Source organism: Etheostoma spectabile, chromosome 13 (genome assembly GCF_008692095.1).
Source record: "Etheostoma spectabile isolate EspeVRDwgs_2016 chromosome 13, UIUC_Espe_1.0, whole genome shotgun sequence".
NCBI lineage: Eukaryota > Metazoa > Chordata > Actinopteri > Perciformes > Percidae > Etheostoma > Etheostoma spectabile.
Window position 1 is genome coordinate 29,591,817 of NC_045745.1, and position 12,370 is coordinate 29,604,186.

Sequence of the window (12,370 nt, forward strand, 5' to 3'; positions counted from 1 at the left end):
GGGGGGGGGTCAGAAAGAAAACTTACTGGAAGAGAAGAGAGAACTTGTTTGACTTATCTTCAATGGTGGAAGATAAACCAAATGTTCCTCTCTTCAAGTTGCCCTTGCAAAGAGAGCGTTTGCTCAAGCTAGCATGGTATTTCATGCCCTCAACTGCGTGTGTGTGTGTGTGTGTGTGTGTGTGTGTGTGTGTGTGTGTGTGCGCGCGCAACAACTTTGTTTTTTGTGTTCATGTGCGCATGCATGCAGTTGTTTGTGTACTTGATTATGGTAGTGCTTGAATGTGTGTATGCAAGTGCTTTTTGTGAGTGTCTGTCCATATTATTTTGCCTGAAGCTCTGGACAGTTGCCAGGCAACTGTGGCAGGCAACTCAGCACTCGGCTGGGCAGCCACGAAGCAGACACTTCCACATGCCTATGGTTTTGATAAGTGGCACAGGTCAGCGCGGATACATTACCAGGTCAGAGTCACATCAGGTTAAGAGACAGTCAATTGCTGGGATGATCTAAGGATAATACAACTGCACAATGGCATGCAAACTATATCTAGATTACTGGGAGTAATCCTATCAAGCTAATATTTCTGCTACAACATTGATATGATTTAAAGTAACAAGATTTATATGTTTTTAATAATCCATCCAACACTAATCACTGCACTATGGAAGCTGAGGGCAGCTGTGGTTTCTAATAATGTTGGTAATTTAATCAAGCTGTGGTTCTCATGATCATTATCTCATTATCATTAGGTAAGAGAAAGATTATTATTAATGTTGACTGGGGTTGTACGTCAGGCAACTATCAGACTTACCTAAGCTTTCATTTGTTCTCTCAAGATAAAAAAGATAATTTAGTTTAGATCATTTAGATTCTGAGATAATGTGAAGGAATATAAGCAAAAACGGCTGGCCAAAGCGTCCATATTTTTGCATTGTGCAACATCCAGGTCACCACTGGTGGACTCATGAAGAAACCCCTGCAAAAGTGCCCTCTTGGATGCCCCTATGGCAGATAAAACATGAAAAAGTGCCCTCAGGGGTGCCCTTCAAATAGAGAAAACGTGATGAAGTTCCCACCAGGGTGCCACTCCAGTAGAGAAAACATGACAAAGTGCCCTTTAGGGTGCCCTTAAATAAAGAATACATGATGAAGTGTCCTCTAGGGGGCCTTTCCACTAGAGAAAATAGGATGAAGAGCCTTTCCAGTGGAGAAAACATGATGAATTTTCCTTTAGAACGCCCTTCCAGTGGAGAAAACGTGATGACATGGCCTTAATGGTGCCTTTCCAGTGGAGAAAACATGATAAAGTGGCCTTAAGGGTGCCTTTACAGTGGAGAAAACATGGTAAAGTGGCCTTAAGGGTGCCTTTACAGTGGAGAAAACATGATAAAGAGGCCTTAAGGGTGCCTTTCCATTGGAGAAAACATGATAAAGTGGCCTTAAGGGTGCCTTGCCAGTGGCGAAAACATGATAAAGTGGCCTTAAGGGTGCCTTGCCAGTGGAGAAAACATGATAAAGTGGCCTTAAGGGTGCCTTTACAGTGGAGAAAATATGATGAAGTGGCCTTAAGGGTGCCTTGCCAGTGGAGAAAACATGATAAAGTGGCCTTAAGGGTGCCTTTACAGTGGAGAAAATATGATGAAGTGGCCTTAAGGGTGCCTTTACAGTGGAGAAAATATGATAAAGTGGCCTTAAGGGTGCCTTTACAGTGGAGAAAACATGGTAAAGTGGCCTTAAGGGTGCCTTTACAGTGGAGAAAATATGATAAAGTGGCCTTAAGGGTGCCTTTCCAGTGGAGAAAATATGATAAAGTGGCCTTAAGGGTGCCTTTACAGTGGAGAAAATATGATGAAGTGGCCTTAAGGGTGCCTTTACAGTGGAGAAAATATGATAAAGTGGCCTTAAGGGTGCCTTTACAGTGGAGAAAACATGGTAAAGTGGCCTTAAGGGTGCCTTTACAGTGGAGAAAATATGATAAAGTGGCCTTAAGGGTGCCTTTACAGTGGAGAAAATATGATAAAGTGGCCTTAAGGGTGCCTTTACAGTGGAGAAAACATGATAAAGTGACCTTAAGGGTGCCTTTACAGTGGAGAAAATATGATAAAGTGGCCTTAAGGGTGCCTTTACAGTGGCGAAAACATGATGCAGTGCCCTCTAGCGTGCTCTTCAATGGAGAAACTGTAATAAAGTGTCCTCTAGGGTGCCTGTCCAGTGGACCACATGTGATGAAGTGCCCTTTAGGTGCCCTTCCAGTAGAGAAAATGTGATGCAGTGCCATATAGGCTGCCCTACATGAGAGAAAAGTTTCTGTGTGCTGGTGCCCTTTTCATTTTTCTTTCTCCCATGTCCATTGGACAGCCTGAGTCACTGCAGGTCACTGCATCTGTGGACCAACATGAAAACACAAGTTCGAGGTGTTTTTATCCCTCGGTAGACATTCAGATAAAGACACAGACACATGGGCATGTTTAATAGAGGTTTACCTTAATCTACTTGAGATTTAATTATTTCTGTTCATGCAGACATATTAAGCTTCGTCTCCCCCTCTAAAGGTCAAATAATTACTGTCCAGGCACCTCAGTCTACCCTTTGAAAAAAGAATATGTGCAACCACTTCATATCGTTCTCTTGTTTCTTGCTGGCTGGTAATCATACATATTGTCCAAATGTTAACCCCTGCAAATAGCAAATAGCAAAAAAACACTCTGTAATATGAACCATAATTAATCCACGTGAACCAACAAAAACACTCCAGGCTTGTTGAGTGTTAACTCTAGTGTAAGTACAGTGAAGAGTGTGGAGTGAGACGTGTGTCACGCTGATTGTTGTGGAGAGGTCAGTTTGGCAGGTTACCATCGCCACCATCATCCTCATCACTGCTACTAATTATAATCGTCATCATCACTTACATTACTTTCATCAACAATCGAACTTAAGTTGCTGTTCAACACACTTCCAACATGCTGACTGTCCTCTCTTACCATCTGTCCCTGTGTACTCCCTATACTGAACATGGCTGTCCCACTCGCTCCAACTGCCCTTAAGTCACTCTTTTTCAATCCCTACACAAGAAACTTGTTGAATTGCAATCCCTTAACAGTATTCACTGAAAATACTAAAATGTGAGATGATGCCATAGAGACACATCATAACTACTAGGGCACTCAAAGAGTGCAGACCTCTGCCGAGGCCAATAACCCAGTCTTCTATCATATGCAAATCTGCAAACGCAACCATTACATAAGTCTAGATATATTTCCAAAACAATCACAACAAGGAGTCAGGACCACTATTAAACTTATGTTGCGACCATAATTTTACCCATTGCTTAATGCACAATTTGAGAATGAAGCTGTGTAACGGTAATACTATAAATATACTGTATAATGTGATAATTGATCACACAAAATGAAACACACCATCTAAGTGTTGTCGCTGAGTGTCTGTCTGTGGCATCCTGGGCCGCAGCTGAAAACAACGGAGGTGGCCAAAATACACAGTGCTACCCATAAAGCCATAGCCATACCTAGTGGAAAAGCCAGACCACTGGTCACTAATGCCTCTGAAAAATGACTTGTGTATCCCCCTCAGTGATCCCCAGTTACACCTTTGCATCAAGTTGCATGACAATCAGGCCAGTACTTATTCCATCATCCGGCTGACCGAAAAAAACCAAACCAACCAACCAACCAATCTTAAAACAGTCAAACTCAGTAGAAAACATAACCTCCTTGGCGGAGGTAAGAAAGTTTATGCGGGTACTCTGACCTTGACACCAGGGCCTTGTGTATGGTGGTATATTTTTGTATTATTCAACCAATATGCTCATGTAGGTGACATATAGAATGATTGTACTGTAAAGTATAAAGCCGTACATGACTGGTATTGTCTGCCTTCCAGGTTTTATAAAACTATTCAGTTCAACCCACACTATGACTGTTTTGCTTTATAAAGCGGCTAAATGGCAAACAAGTCAGTGGATGCCTGGGAAGGCCATTTTAAACTCATTGCGGCCAGGAGCGTTTCTAGGACTTGAGGAGGTTCGGGGCTTAGCCCGGACCCATTTAACTAAACTGAATGCTATGCAAAACGGGGATTGGCTTGCCCAGCTTGTTTGCATATTTGTGTGCATATTTATTTTAGCTGCCCAGGTTGTAGATGGAGGTTAAACAACACCAACATTTGGCCTAATCAAAACTGGCCTGGCAACCCAAAGGCCGAGGTTTTGCTTCCAGATTTGTGTGATGACTTATGATGGTTTGTTTTTTTGGGGGGGGGGGGGGGGTCTATACTTTTTTGTCATGTCCTCCGCCCCAACAGCCAATAATCTGAGGAGAATGCCGTTAACTGAAATCATTTCAGTTGACTCCTGAAGTCATCCAAACCATGAAATAGCCTGGTGCTGCCTAGAAACACATGTAATGTACAGTACTGTAATCCCCTAGCATAAGAACAAATGACTGTGTATATGCGTGTGTGGCTCTGTGTGTAACATTTTGTTCAGTTTATTTTGTCTTGTTGTGGGTGTGCACCTACTGTGTAAATGTGTGTCCTGGAAGTAGGTGAATTGCCTTCTGTTGCTCTCCTCCTTCTCTTTGCTGACAAGTTCTCTTAACTGTGTTGTTTTTCAAGCGTGGGTATTAAAAATGAGTAATTTGGCAAGCTTTCTGTGTGAAATCTCCTCAGACTTGCGATGAGTTGGAGGCTAAGAAGTTCCTGACAATGACAGGATGCCATATTCTGTAGATGTGGGATATTTTCTTTTTAAAAAGGCAATAAACACACAGGATTATGTTATCCTGTGCTCCTGAATTTCTGCCCTGCTCCTCTTCCTGCACACAATCAGTATTTTCCCTCTCTTCTCCTCTCTGTGTTTGTTCTAATTTACCCTGCAGGGTTTCTGAGCACAGGGGACCAGTCTGCTAAGGGGAACTATGGCTTGTTGGACCAGATCCAGGCCCTGCGCTGGCTCAATGAAAACATTGGCCACTTTGGAGGAGACCCAGAGAGAATCACCATCTTTGGCTCAGGCGCTGGTGCCGCCTGTGTGAACCTTCTCATCCTCTCCCACCACTCCGAGGGTAAGGTTATTTCACTGCCATTGTCACATTAGTAGTCATATACCCTGCTCAAAGGGGATTACCATTTCAGGACAGTGTGGGTAGTGTATTTCTTCACAGCGCATGTTAGTAATTTTAACAAACAGCCAAAACCAGATTTAAAAAAATCTGGCGGTGTTATTCCCACAATGTAAAGGATGCCATATTCAAAAAATGATTCATCTACTATTTGCAGCAATATAGTATATCTATTTCTTTTCAATAAACATGCAAAACTGCAAAGATTGAGTTATTCGGAAAAAACAAACAGATTCTCAATCTGGACAGGGCTACACATGGATGAAAATAAATCAATAATCAGTTCAGTTTGGGATACAAGCTACGTAATAATCCCTTTACAAAAATTGGCCTTCTCTAATAAAACTAATGCTGTTTGGACAGGGCAGGCATTAGGAATAGATAGTGTGTGTGTGTGTGTGTGTGTGTGTGTGTATATATGTATATATATATCTTCTTTTTTTTCAACCGAAAAATGTAAGTACTGGAAGACGTATTGGGTTGCTATGACAACCGGCAACGTGAAATCGCCCTACCAGCTGCGTCATAACTGCATATTTAGCAAGGTGTTTAATGGTGGCTTAGATATTTATTTTTCTGATTTGATACGTTTGAAAGCATGATATCATCCTAGTAACTGTTCATTGAAGTCGGCTAAGCATTTTATATGATGAAATGTAATTGAAAAATATAAAAATTCGTGTGGCATTCTCAAGGCACCACCTCTGGAACCACTGCAGTATATGTACTACTTATTAAGGACTGTACTGTACTTTCTCTCGTTTGTTTTTGAATGGCAGATCTCTAAAATACCCACCAGATGTTTGATCACTAATCCTCTGATGTGAGTAGAGCTCAGAATGTAAAAGGCACTTCACTTTACCAAGAATTCAGATTACGTTATTACTGAACTGTCAACCTTCACGCCGACAAACTGACCTGGGACAGATAAAATGAAATACAAGATTTATTTGTATGTGTGGAGGAGATTCCCAGAATTCTGAGCGTGTCCATGGGAACACACATCTTTTTGTCCATCTTGAGTCAGAAATCATTCAGGAGGACATGACAAAGCAGTTCAATAATTGGGTAGCATCAGCAAAGTTGTTAGTGGTTGCCAATTAGCCAGCTGATGTTGGCTGTCTTGCACGCCAAAGACAAATACTCACACAGACAGACTAGTGTTCAAATTATACTGTGGGTGATGGTGGGTGGTGTTTTATTTGGAACTTTTGATTGGTTAATATTAGGGTTGTTTCTGGTTTGGTTTTGCTCATGTGAACAGTTGATGTTGTGTCAAAAAAGAAGATTAAATATCCATGTTATCATTATGGGTTGTTGTGCATAGATCTGTGGCACTACTTCATTTCAAGTCTGGCTGTAACACCACAAAGTGCAGAAAAAGTTGGTGGGTGAACACTTTTTAGGTACTGTGTGTGTTTGTGTGTGTGTGTGTGTGTGCGTGTGTGTGTGTGTGTGTGTGTGTGTGTGTGTGTGTGTGTGTGTGTGTGTGTGCAGACGAGAGATGAGATGAGAGGTAGAGCTGGAGCTACAGCTAAGAGGCTTCTTAATTGATTTCACAGGGAGAGGAGCGGGGGTGGGGCACATGCAGAATGTGGGGGGCCTTAATTATTAATGACAGAATCTGCAGATAAAACAGAGGGACAGCAAGCCACTTTACATAACGGTGCAGCGGTGCAACAGTGCAAGCAGTTTTCTTTCTATCTCTGTCTCTTTTTTGCACTTCATCCAACACGGCCCATCAAGCCTGATGCTGTGTGTAGAGTTGCCACCATCTTTCTTGCTGCTGCCTCTCATTGTATGTAATGGACGCACTTTGTTTTCCTACCCTGATGTACATGAAGAATTTCGCACGCTATAAATCCGACTACTTTCTCTTGCTTCCTATGCAATACTCTACAATTGCTCCTTCTCGAACATCTATGCATTATTGAAAGCACTCACACTGTAAGGCCTTGAAGGCCCCATTTGCTGCTAGCAAAAGTATGTCAGAGGGGGGGATTGGTGTTGAACTAACAGAGAATAAGTGTTTTCTGCTGAAGCTATATCTGCTGTATGTGGTCCCGCTCTGTGTAGGCCTGTTCCAGAGGGCCATCGCTCAGAGCGGCTCAGCCATTTCCAGCTGGGCAGTCAACTACCGACCGATGATGTACACCAAGATCTTGGCCAGGAAGGTCGGCTGCACTCTGGGGGATATGGCTGAGTTAGTGGAATGCCTGAGGAGGAAGAGTTTCAGGGAGTTAGTGGACCAAGACATCCAGCCTGCACGCTACCACATCGCTTTCGGACCTGTAGTAGATGGGGATGTGGTGCCTGACGATCCTGAGATCCTCATGCAGCAGGTCAGAGCTGGTTTCACTGGCTGTCATCCAGTGAATGATTGTTTCTTGTCTTGGTCATATCTTTGCATTTGGTGTGTGAAGTAGGGGTGTAACGAAACATCGATCTTATATTTACACTTTTTATTAAAGGTTTAATGCGTAACTTTTTGATATTAATAAATGTCTGTTACATTCAAGTCATTGCCAAATTAGTTGCTACAAATCTAATCAAGACTCCACACAACTCTCTCTGTATTTCTCAGTGTGGCTGTGTTGTCAAGTGACTTTCCATCGCAGTAACTCGAGTGAAGATAATTACCCCTTCTGAGGAGTCCATGTTTTTTTAATCCTCCCATCCTCCTTATCTGGTAGCAACTGCATCGAGGGGGGGTGAGGGCGTGTGTGCGATCACGAATGGCTTGTATCATGTGGAGGCGCCGACAGTGTTGTTGTTGTTACTTAGAATTCCTAGAATTCCAGAAACTACGCACTATAGCTTTAAGAAGAATAGTTAGATTGTTCATGTTTTAGTTGCTTTTGTTTGAGTTGATATAAATTAAACTGTGTTAAATTGGCATATGATATCATCTCATATTGGTTTCAGGAACCTGAATTGAATCGAATCAAATTCGTGTTGTGACTGACTTTTAGATATCAGCAAATATCGTATTGTATCGTATTGTAGGAAAGAATCAATATAATATTGTATTGTGATAAAACTTGTGATTTGCATCCTTAATTCTGTACTGTCATGTCATGCTGTGTGTGTTTGTCATGACTCCAGGGTGAGTTCTTGAACTACGACATATTGCTGGGCGTCAACCAGGGAGAGGGCCTGAAATTTGTGGACGACAGTGAAGGAGAAGACGGAATATCCGCAGCCTCGTTTGACTACACCATCTCCAACTTTGTGGACAATCTGTATGGATACCCTGATGGTCAGACCCTATCCTACTTTACCTTCAAATTATGAATTCCTTTAAAGCTTTAATCTTTAACTTTCCACATGTTGTTGGGCTCCAAAGCACTAAGAAGTACTTTAAGTGATGTTCAAACTAGAGCTATCATCGGGCCCAAAAAAAGCAGGTCCGACCCAACATGAACTTGCATAGTTTCCCAAGCCTGACCCGAGCCCAATGCACCCCACAGTCTTGGGCCTGAGCCTATTAAAAACGTGAACTTCCACTGCTCATTATCCATGCGTGTAAGATGAATTGATATACAGAAGGTTGTGTTCATTCATGACACAGACAGAGACTATGATGATATTGGAAAATATGTGTAAAACCCGATTCAAGCCCGGGGAAATCTTTGAGAAATGACAGCCCCACCCAAACTCAGCGGGTTGGGCCCAATCGGATTAGGGCAGAGAATCAATGCTCTGGTTCAAACTACAATGAAAATGGCAGAGGAAAATACTCCGATCCTTGGGCTGAGATGGGAAAGTAGCACCGCCACACTGTAAAAACACTCAGTTACAATTAAAAATTGTGTGGTGAATTGTCCTTAAAGGGATACTACCGGTGCATAACACCGTAAAAGTACTCAAAGCAGCTTAATGATCCATTAATGTGAAAAAGTCACGGTGGAGCTAGGTTTAATTATTTTCCATACTGTTGAGTAGTGTAATCTATATCATTGCATTGTATTTAATATGCTTATGAATAAGTGAATGAACAAACAAATGAAAATATAATTTTTGTGTCATGCAACAATTCCCAGCCCGCACAAGCTTACAATGGGCTAACATGGGTTTTATATGAAAAGACTTAATTTGTTAACTAGTAACTATGACTGTACAACTAATGTACAACTAATGTAATGACGAATAGAAAGCACATTTCCTCTTGAATTGTAGTGAAGTAGAAAGTACAAAGTAGCATGAAATGGAAATACTTAAGTGAAGTAAAAGTACCTCAAATGTGTAGTGTGTGGTATTATTACAATGTTTTCCTATTCATAAAATGGCCATGAGTTTGCGAATGCTGTTAAAAAGCAAAAGGTTTGTACAATGTATGTCTTTCAGTAGGAATTGCTATTTAAAACTCCTTTTTTGTTGTTGCTACAGTAGCACTGAGAGTAGTAGTTTCCTCGTCATTGTGTGATGTTTTTCCAGCCAGACATTCTGAACAGAGCTGGAGGACATCTTGTGATGAGCTACAGTACACATTAGAAAATCTGAGGGGACATGTGGTGATAATGGAAGTGTAACACACAGAGAAGCTTACATAATTTGATCAACTGTATGTTTGAATTCAAATAAGAGTTATAACATACTGCTATGACATCCAACATTTTAACCAAGTTACAGAATTTAGCCCTAAATCTTTTTTCAGGGAATGTTGCAGATGACCACACACCTACATGCTCACGTTTTTTTATTGTCTTTTTTCTTCTTTAAAGGTAAAGACATTCTGAGAGAAACCATAAAGTTCATGTACACCGACTGGGCTGACAGGGACAACAGTGACATGCGTAGGAAGACCCTCCTGGCTCTGTTCACGGACCATCAGTGGGTGGCCCCGGCTGTCGCCACCGCCAAACTGCACGCTGAGTTCCAGTCGCCCGTCTATTTCTATACCTTCCACCACCACTGTCAGACCGAGGCGAGGCCAGACTGGGCCGACGCAGCCCATGGAGATGAGATCCCATATGTGTTTGGGATTCCCATGGTGGGAGCCACTGACCTGTTTCCCTGTAACTTCTCCAAGAACGATGTAATGCTCAGTGCCGTGGTCATGACATACTGGACCAACTTTGCCAAGACAGGGTTAGTATAATGAACAAATGAAATCGTAACTTTCTGATATTAAGTGCATTTATCTGATTAAAATATAAACTAACACAGAGTGTGTACACTATGTACTCACAAGCTCATGTGTCACAAAGTGGTGAGTTCACTTTCTGAAATAATGAGTCCCTCTATCCTTCTAGTGCAGTCCTACTATTTGTGGCCACAATGGTGACAGAGCGTACGTCATCCTCTGAAATCTATGTCCACCAGAGGGGACAACAACTCTTCCCACTCCATTGACTTGTATTTGGGCGAAGGCGACTCCTCAAACAACAGAAAAATGCCTGAAGGCTGCTGTGTGGTGATATTCACTACCTACAGGGTTTATAACCTGTGAATCTGAATAAACTGTGGATCCCACAGTCTCCCCATTCTCTCTGCTGATTTCTCACATCTGTATCCACTTTTGTCTTCATAAAAGCTCAGTGTTTTTCCATTTGGCAGCTTACACAGTTATGGGTTCTGTACAGTTTTGGTAGTGAATATCACCACGCAGCAGACCTGGTGTTTGCTCACAGACGGAATTCACAATAAGGCGCCTTCACGCAATACAAGTCAATGAAAAGTGGAGAGTTTGTTCCCCCTACGGTGGGGGCGGGACTTAAATGCATTCTGTCTCAATTGTGGGCACATTGTTAGTCTGCCAAAGGTGAATATCGCATTAGTGATTCTAATTGATTTGGAGATTTTCTCTCGGATGAGAGAATCTGTTGAGCTTGTTGTGGGCCTAAACATCTGGTTTGGGACTGAGTTGCACCGTGACACGCAGCACCTGCTCTTTCCGAGGCGTTCTTTCTGCTAAAATCCAAACCAGATTCCTACACAGATGTTCACCTCAAATAGCACATCAGCTCCTGTGTTTCGGCATATGTAATTGCTGTATAATCGCAACACAGGTATATGTTACAAACTTAGTAGTGATCAGTAATTTTTAACATATAAAAATATTTAGATTCTGCTATTTCTCTCCTCCAGAGATCCTAACCTACCAGTTCCTCAGGACACCACGTTCATCCACACCAAGCCCAACCGCTTTGAAGAGGTCATCTGGACCAAGTTCAGTTCCAAAGACAAGCAGTACTTGCATATCGGCCTGAAGCCTCGTGTCAGAGACAACTACCGGGCCAACAAGGTGGCCTTCTGGCTGGAGCTGGTGCCACATCTCCACAGCCTCCACAAGGAAATCATTAGCTCCATCACAACTCGACTGCCGCCCGGAGGCACCAACCGCTGGAAGGGCCCTCACAGCCCCGGCACCCGCTCCACACGGCACCCTGTAATCTCCACCTATCCGCCTGATCCTGAACCCTATGGTTCAGAGAGACCCCGCTTTTCTCCCTTTCCCGACGTGACGCGGGACTACTCCACCGAGCTGAGTGTGACGGTAGCTGTGGGCGCCTCGCTTCTTTTCCTCAACGTGCTGGCCTTTGCTGCGCTTTACTACAAACGGGATAAGCGCCATGAACTCATGCAGAGACGCCACCGCCGGCTGTCCCCGCAGCGTGTCACGACGATGGGCATGGGCGTCGGCATGGGAGTAGTAGGGGCCCCGCCGCACAATGACCTGGCGCTGAGTCAGGAGGAGGAGCTAATGTCACTGCAGATGAAGCAGCAGAGAGTGGAGCTGGAGCACGGCACACCCCTCCCTTCCCGCGGCATCCACGGCGACCTGGAACCCCTGCGGCCCCCCGTGTGCCCACCTGACTACACGCTGGCCCTGCGGCGGGCGCCGGAGGATGTGCCACTGATGACAGCCAACACCATCACCATGATCCCGAGCACCATCAGCAGCATGCAGCCCCTCCACCCCTTCAACACTTATCCCCCTGTCCCGGCCCCCTCCACCACACCCGTGCCCAGCCACAGCAACAATGCCCTGCCACACCAACACTCCACCACCCGTGTATAGGACCAGGCACAACCTCTGCTACCCCACCCTGGGCTTACAGAGACGCACCACACAAACTGCTCCATACAAACCCCACTCTCACCACCGTCTTTTCTTCTTCACTATATCTTTGTCTTTTCTCATGAAGCCCTCAAATAAAGCTGCAGTTTGTAAGATTTTAAGCAGTGAAATACCTCTAAAATGTAACCATAAATCAAGGAGGAGATGA

At 43.5% G+C, this 12,370-nt stretch overlaps 1 protein-coding gene across 2 annotated transcripts in view; it reads left to right on the forward strand.

Annotated features, from left to right (window-relative positions):
• nlgn2b (neuroligin 2b) overlaps window positions 1–12,370 on the forward strand; it is a 65,905-nt gene extending 53,535 nt beyond the window's left edge. For both annotated transcript variants that reach the window (XM_032532741.1, XM_032532743.1), the window contains 5 exons: window positions 4,896–5,081; window positions 7,215–7,480; window positions 8,244–8,397; window positions 9,863–10,229; window positions 11,229–12,370. In XM_032532741.1, the coding sequence (XP_032388632.1) occupies window positions 4,896–5,081; window positions 7,215–7,480; window positions 8,244–8,397; window positions 9,863–10,229; window positions 11,229–12,162 (1,907 nt within the window). In that variant the 3' untranslated portion in view covers window positions 12,163–12,370. The remainder of the gene's footprint in view (window positions 1–4,895; window positions 5,082–7,214; window positions 7,481–8,243; window positions 8,398–9,862; window positions 10,230–11,228) is intronic.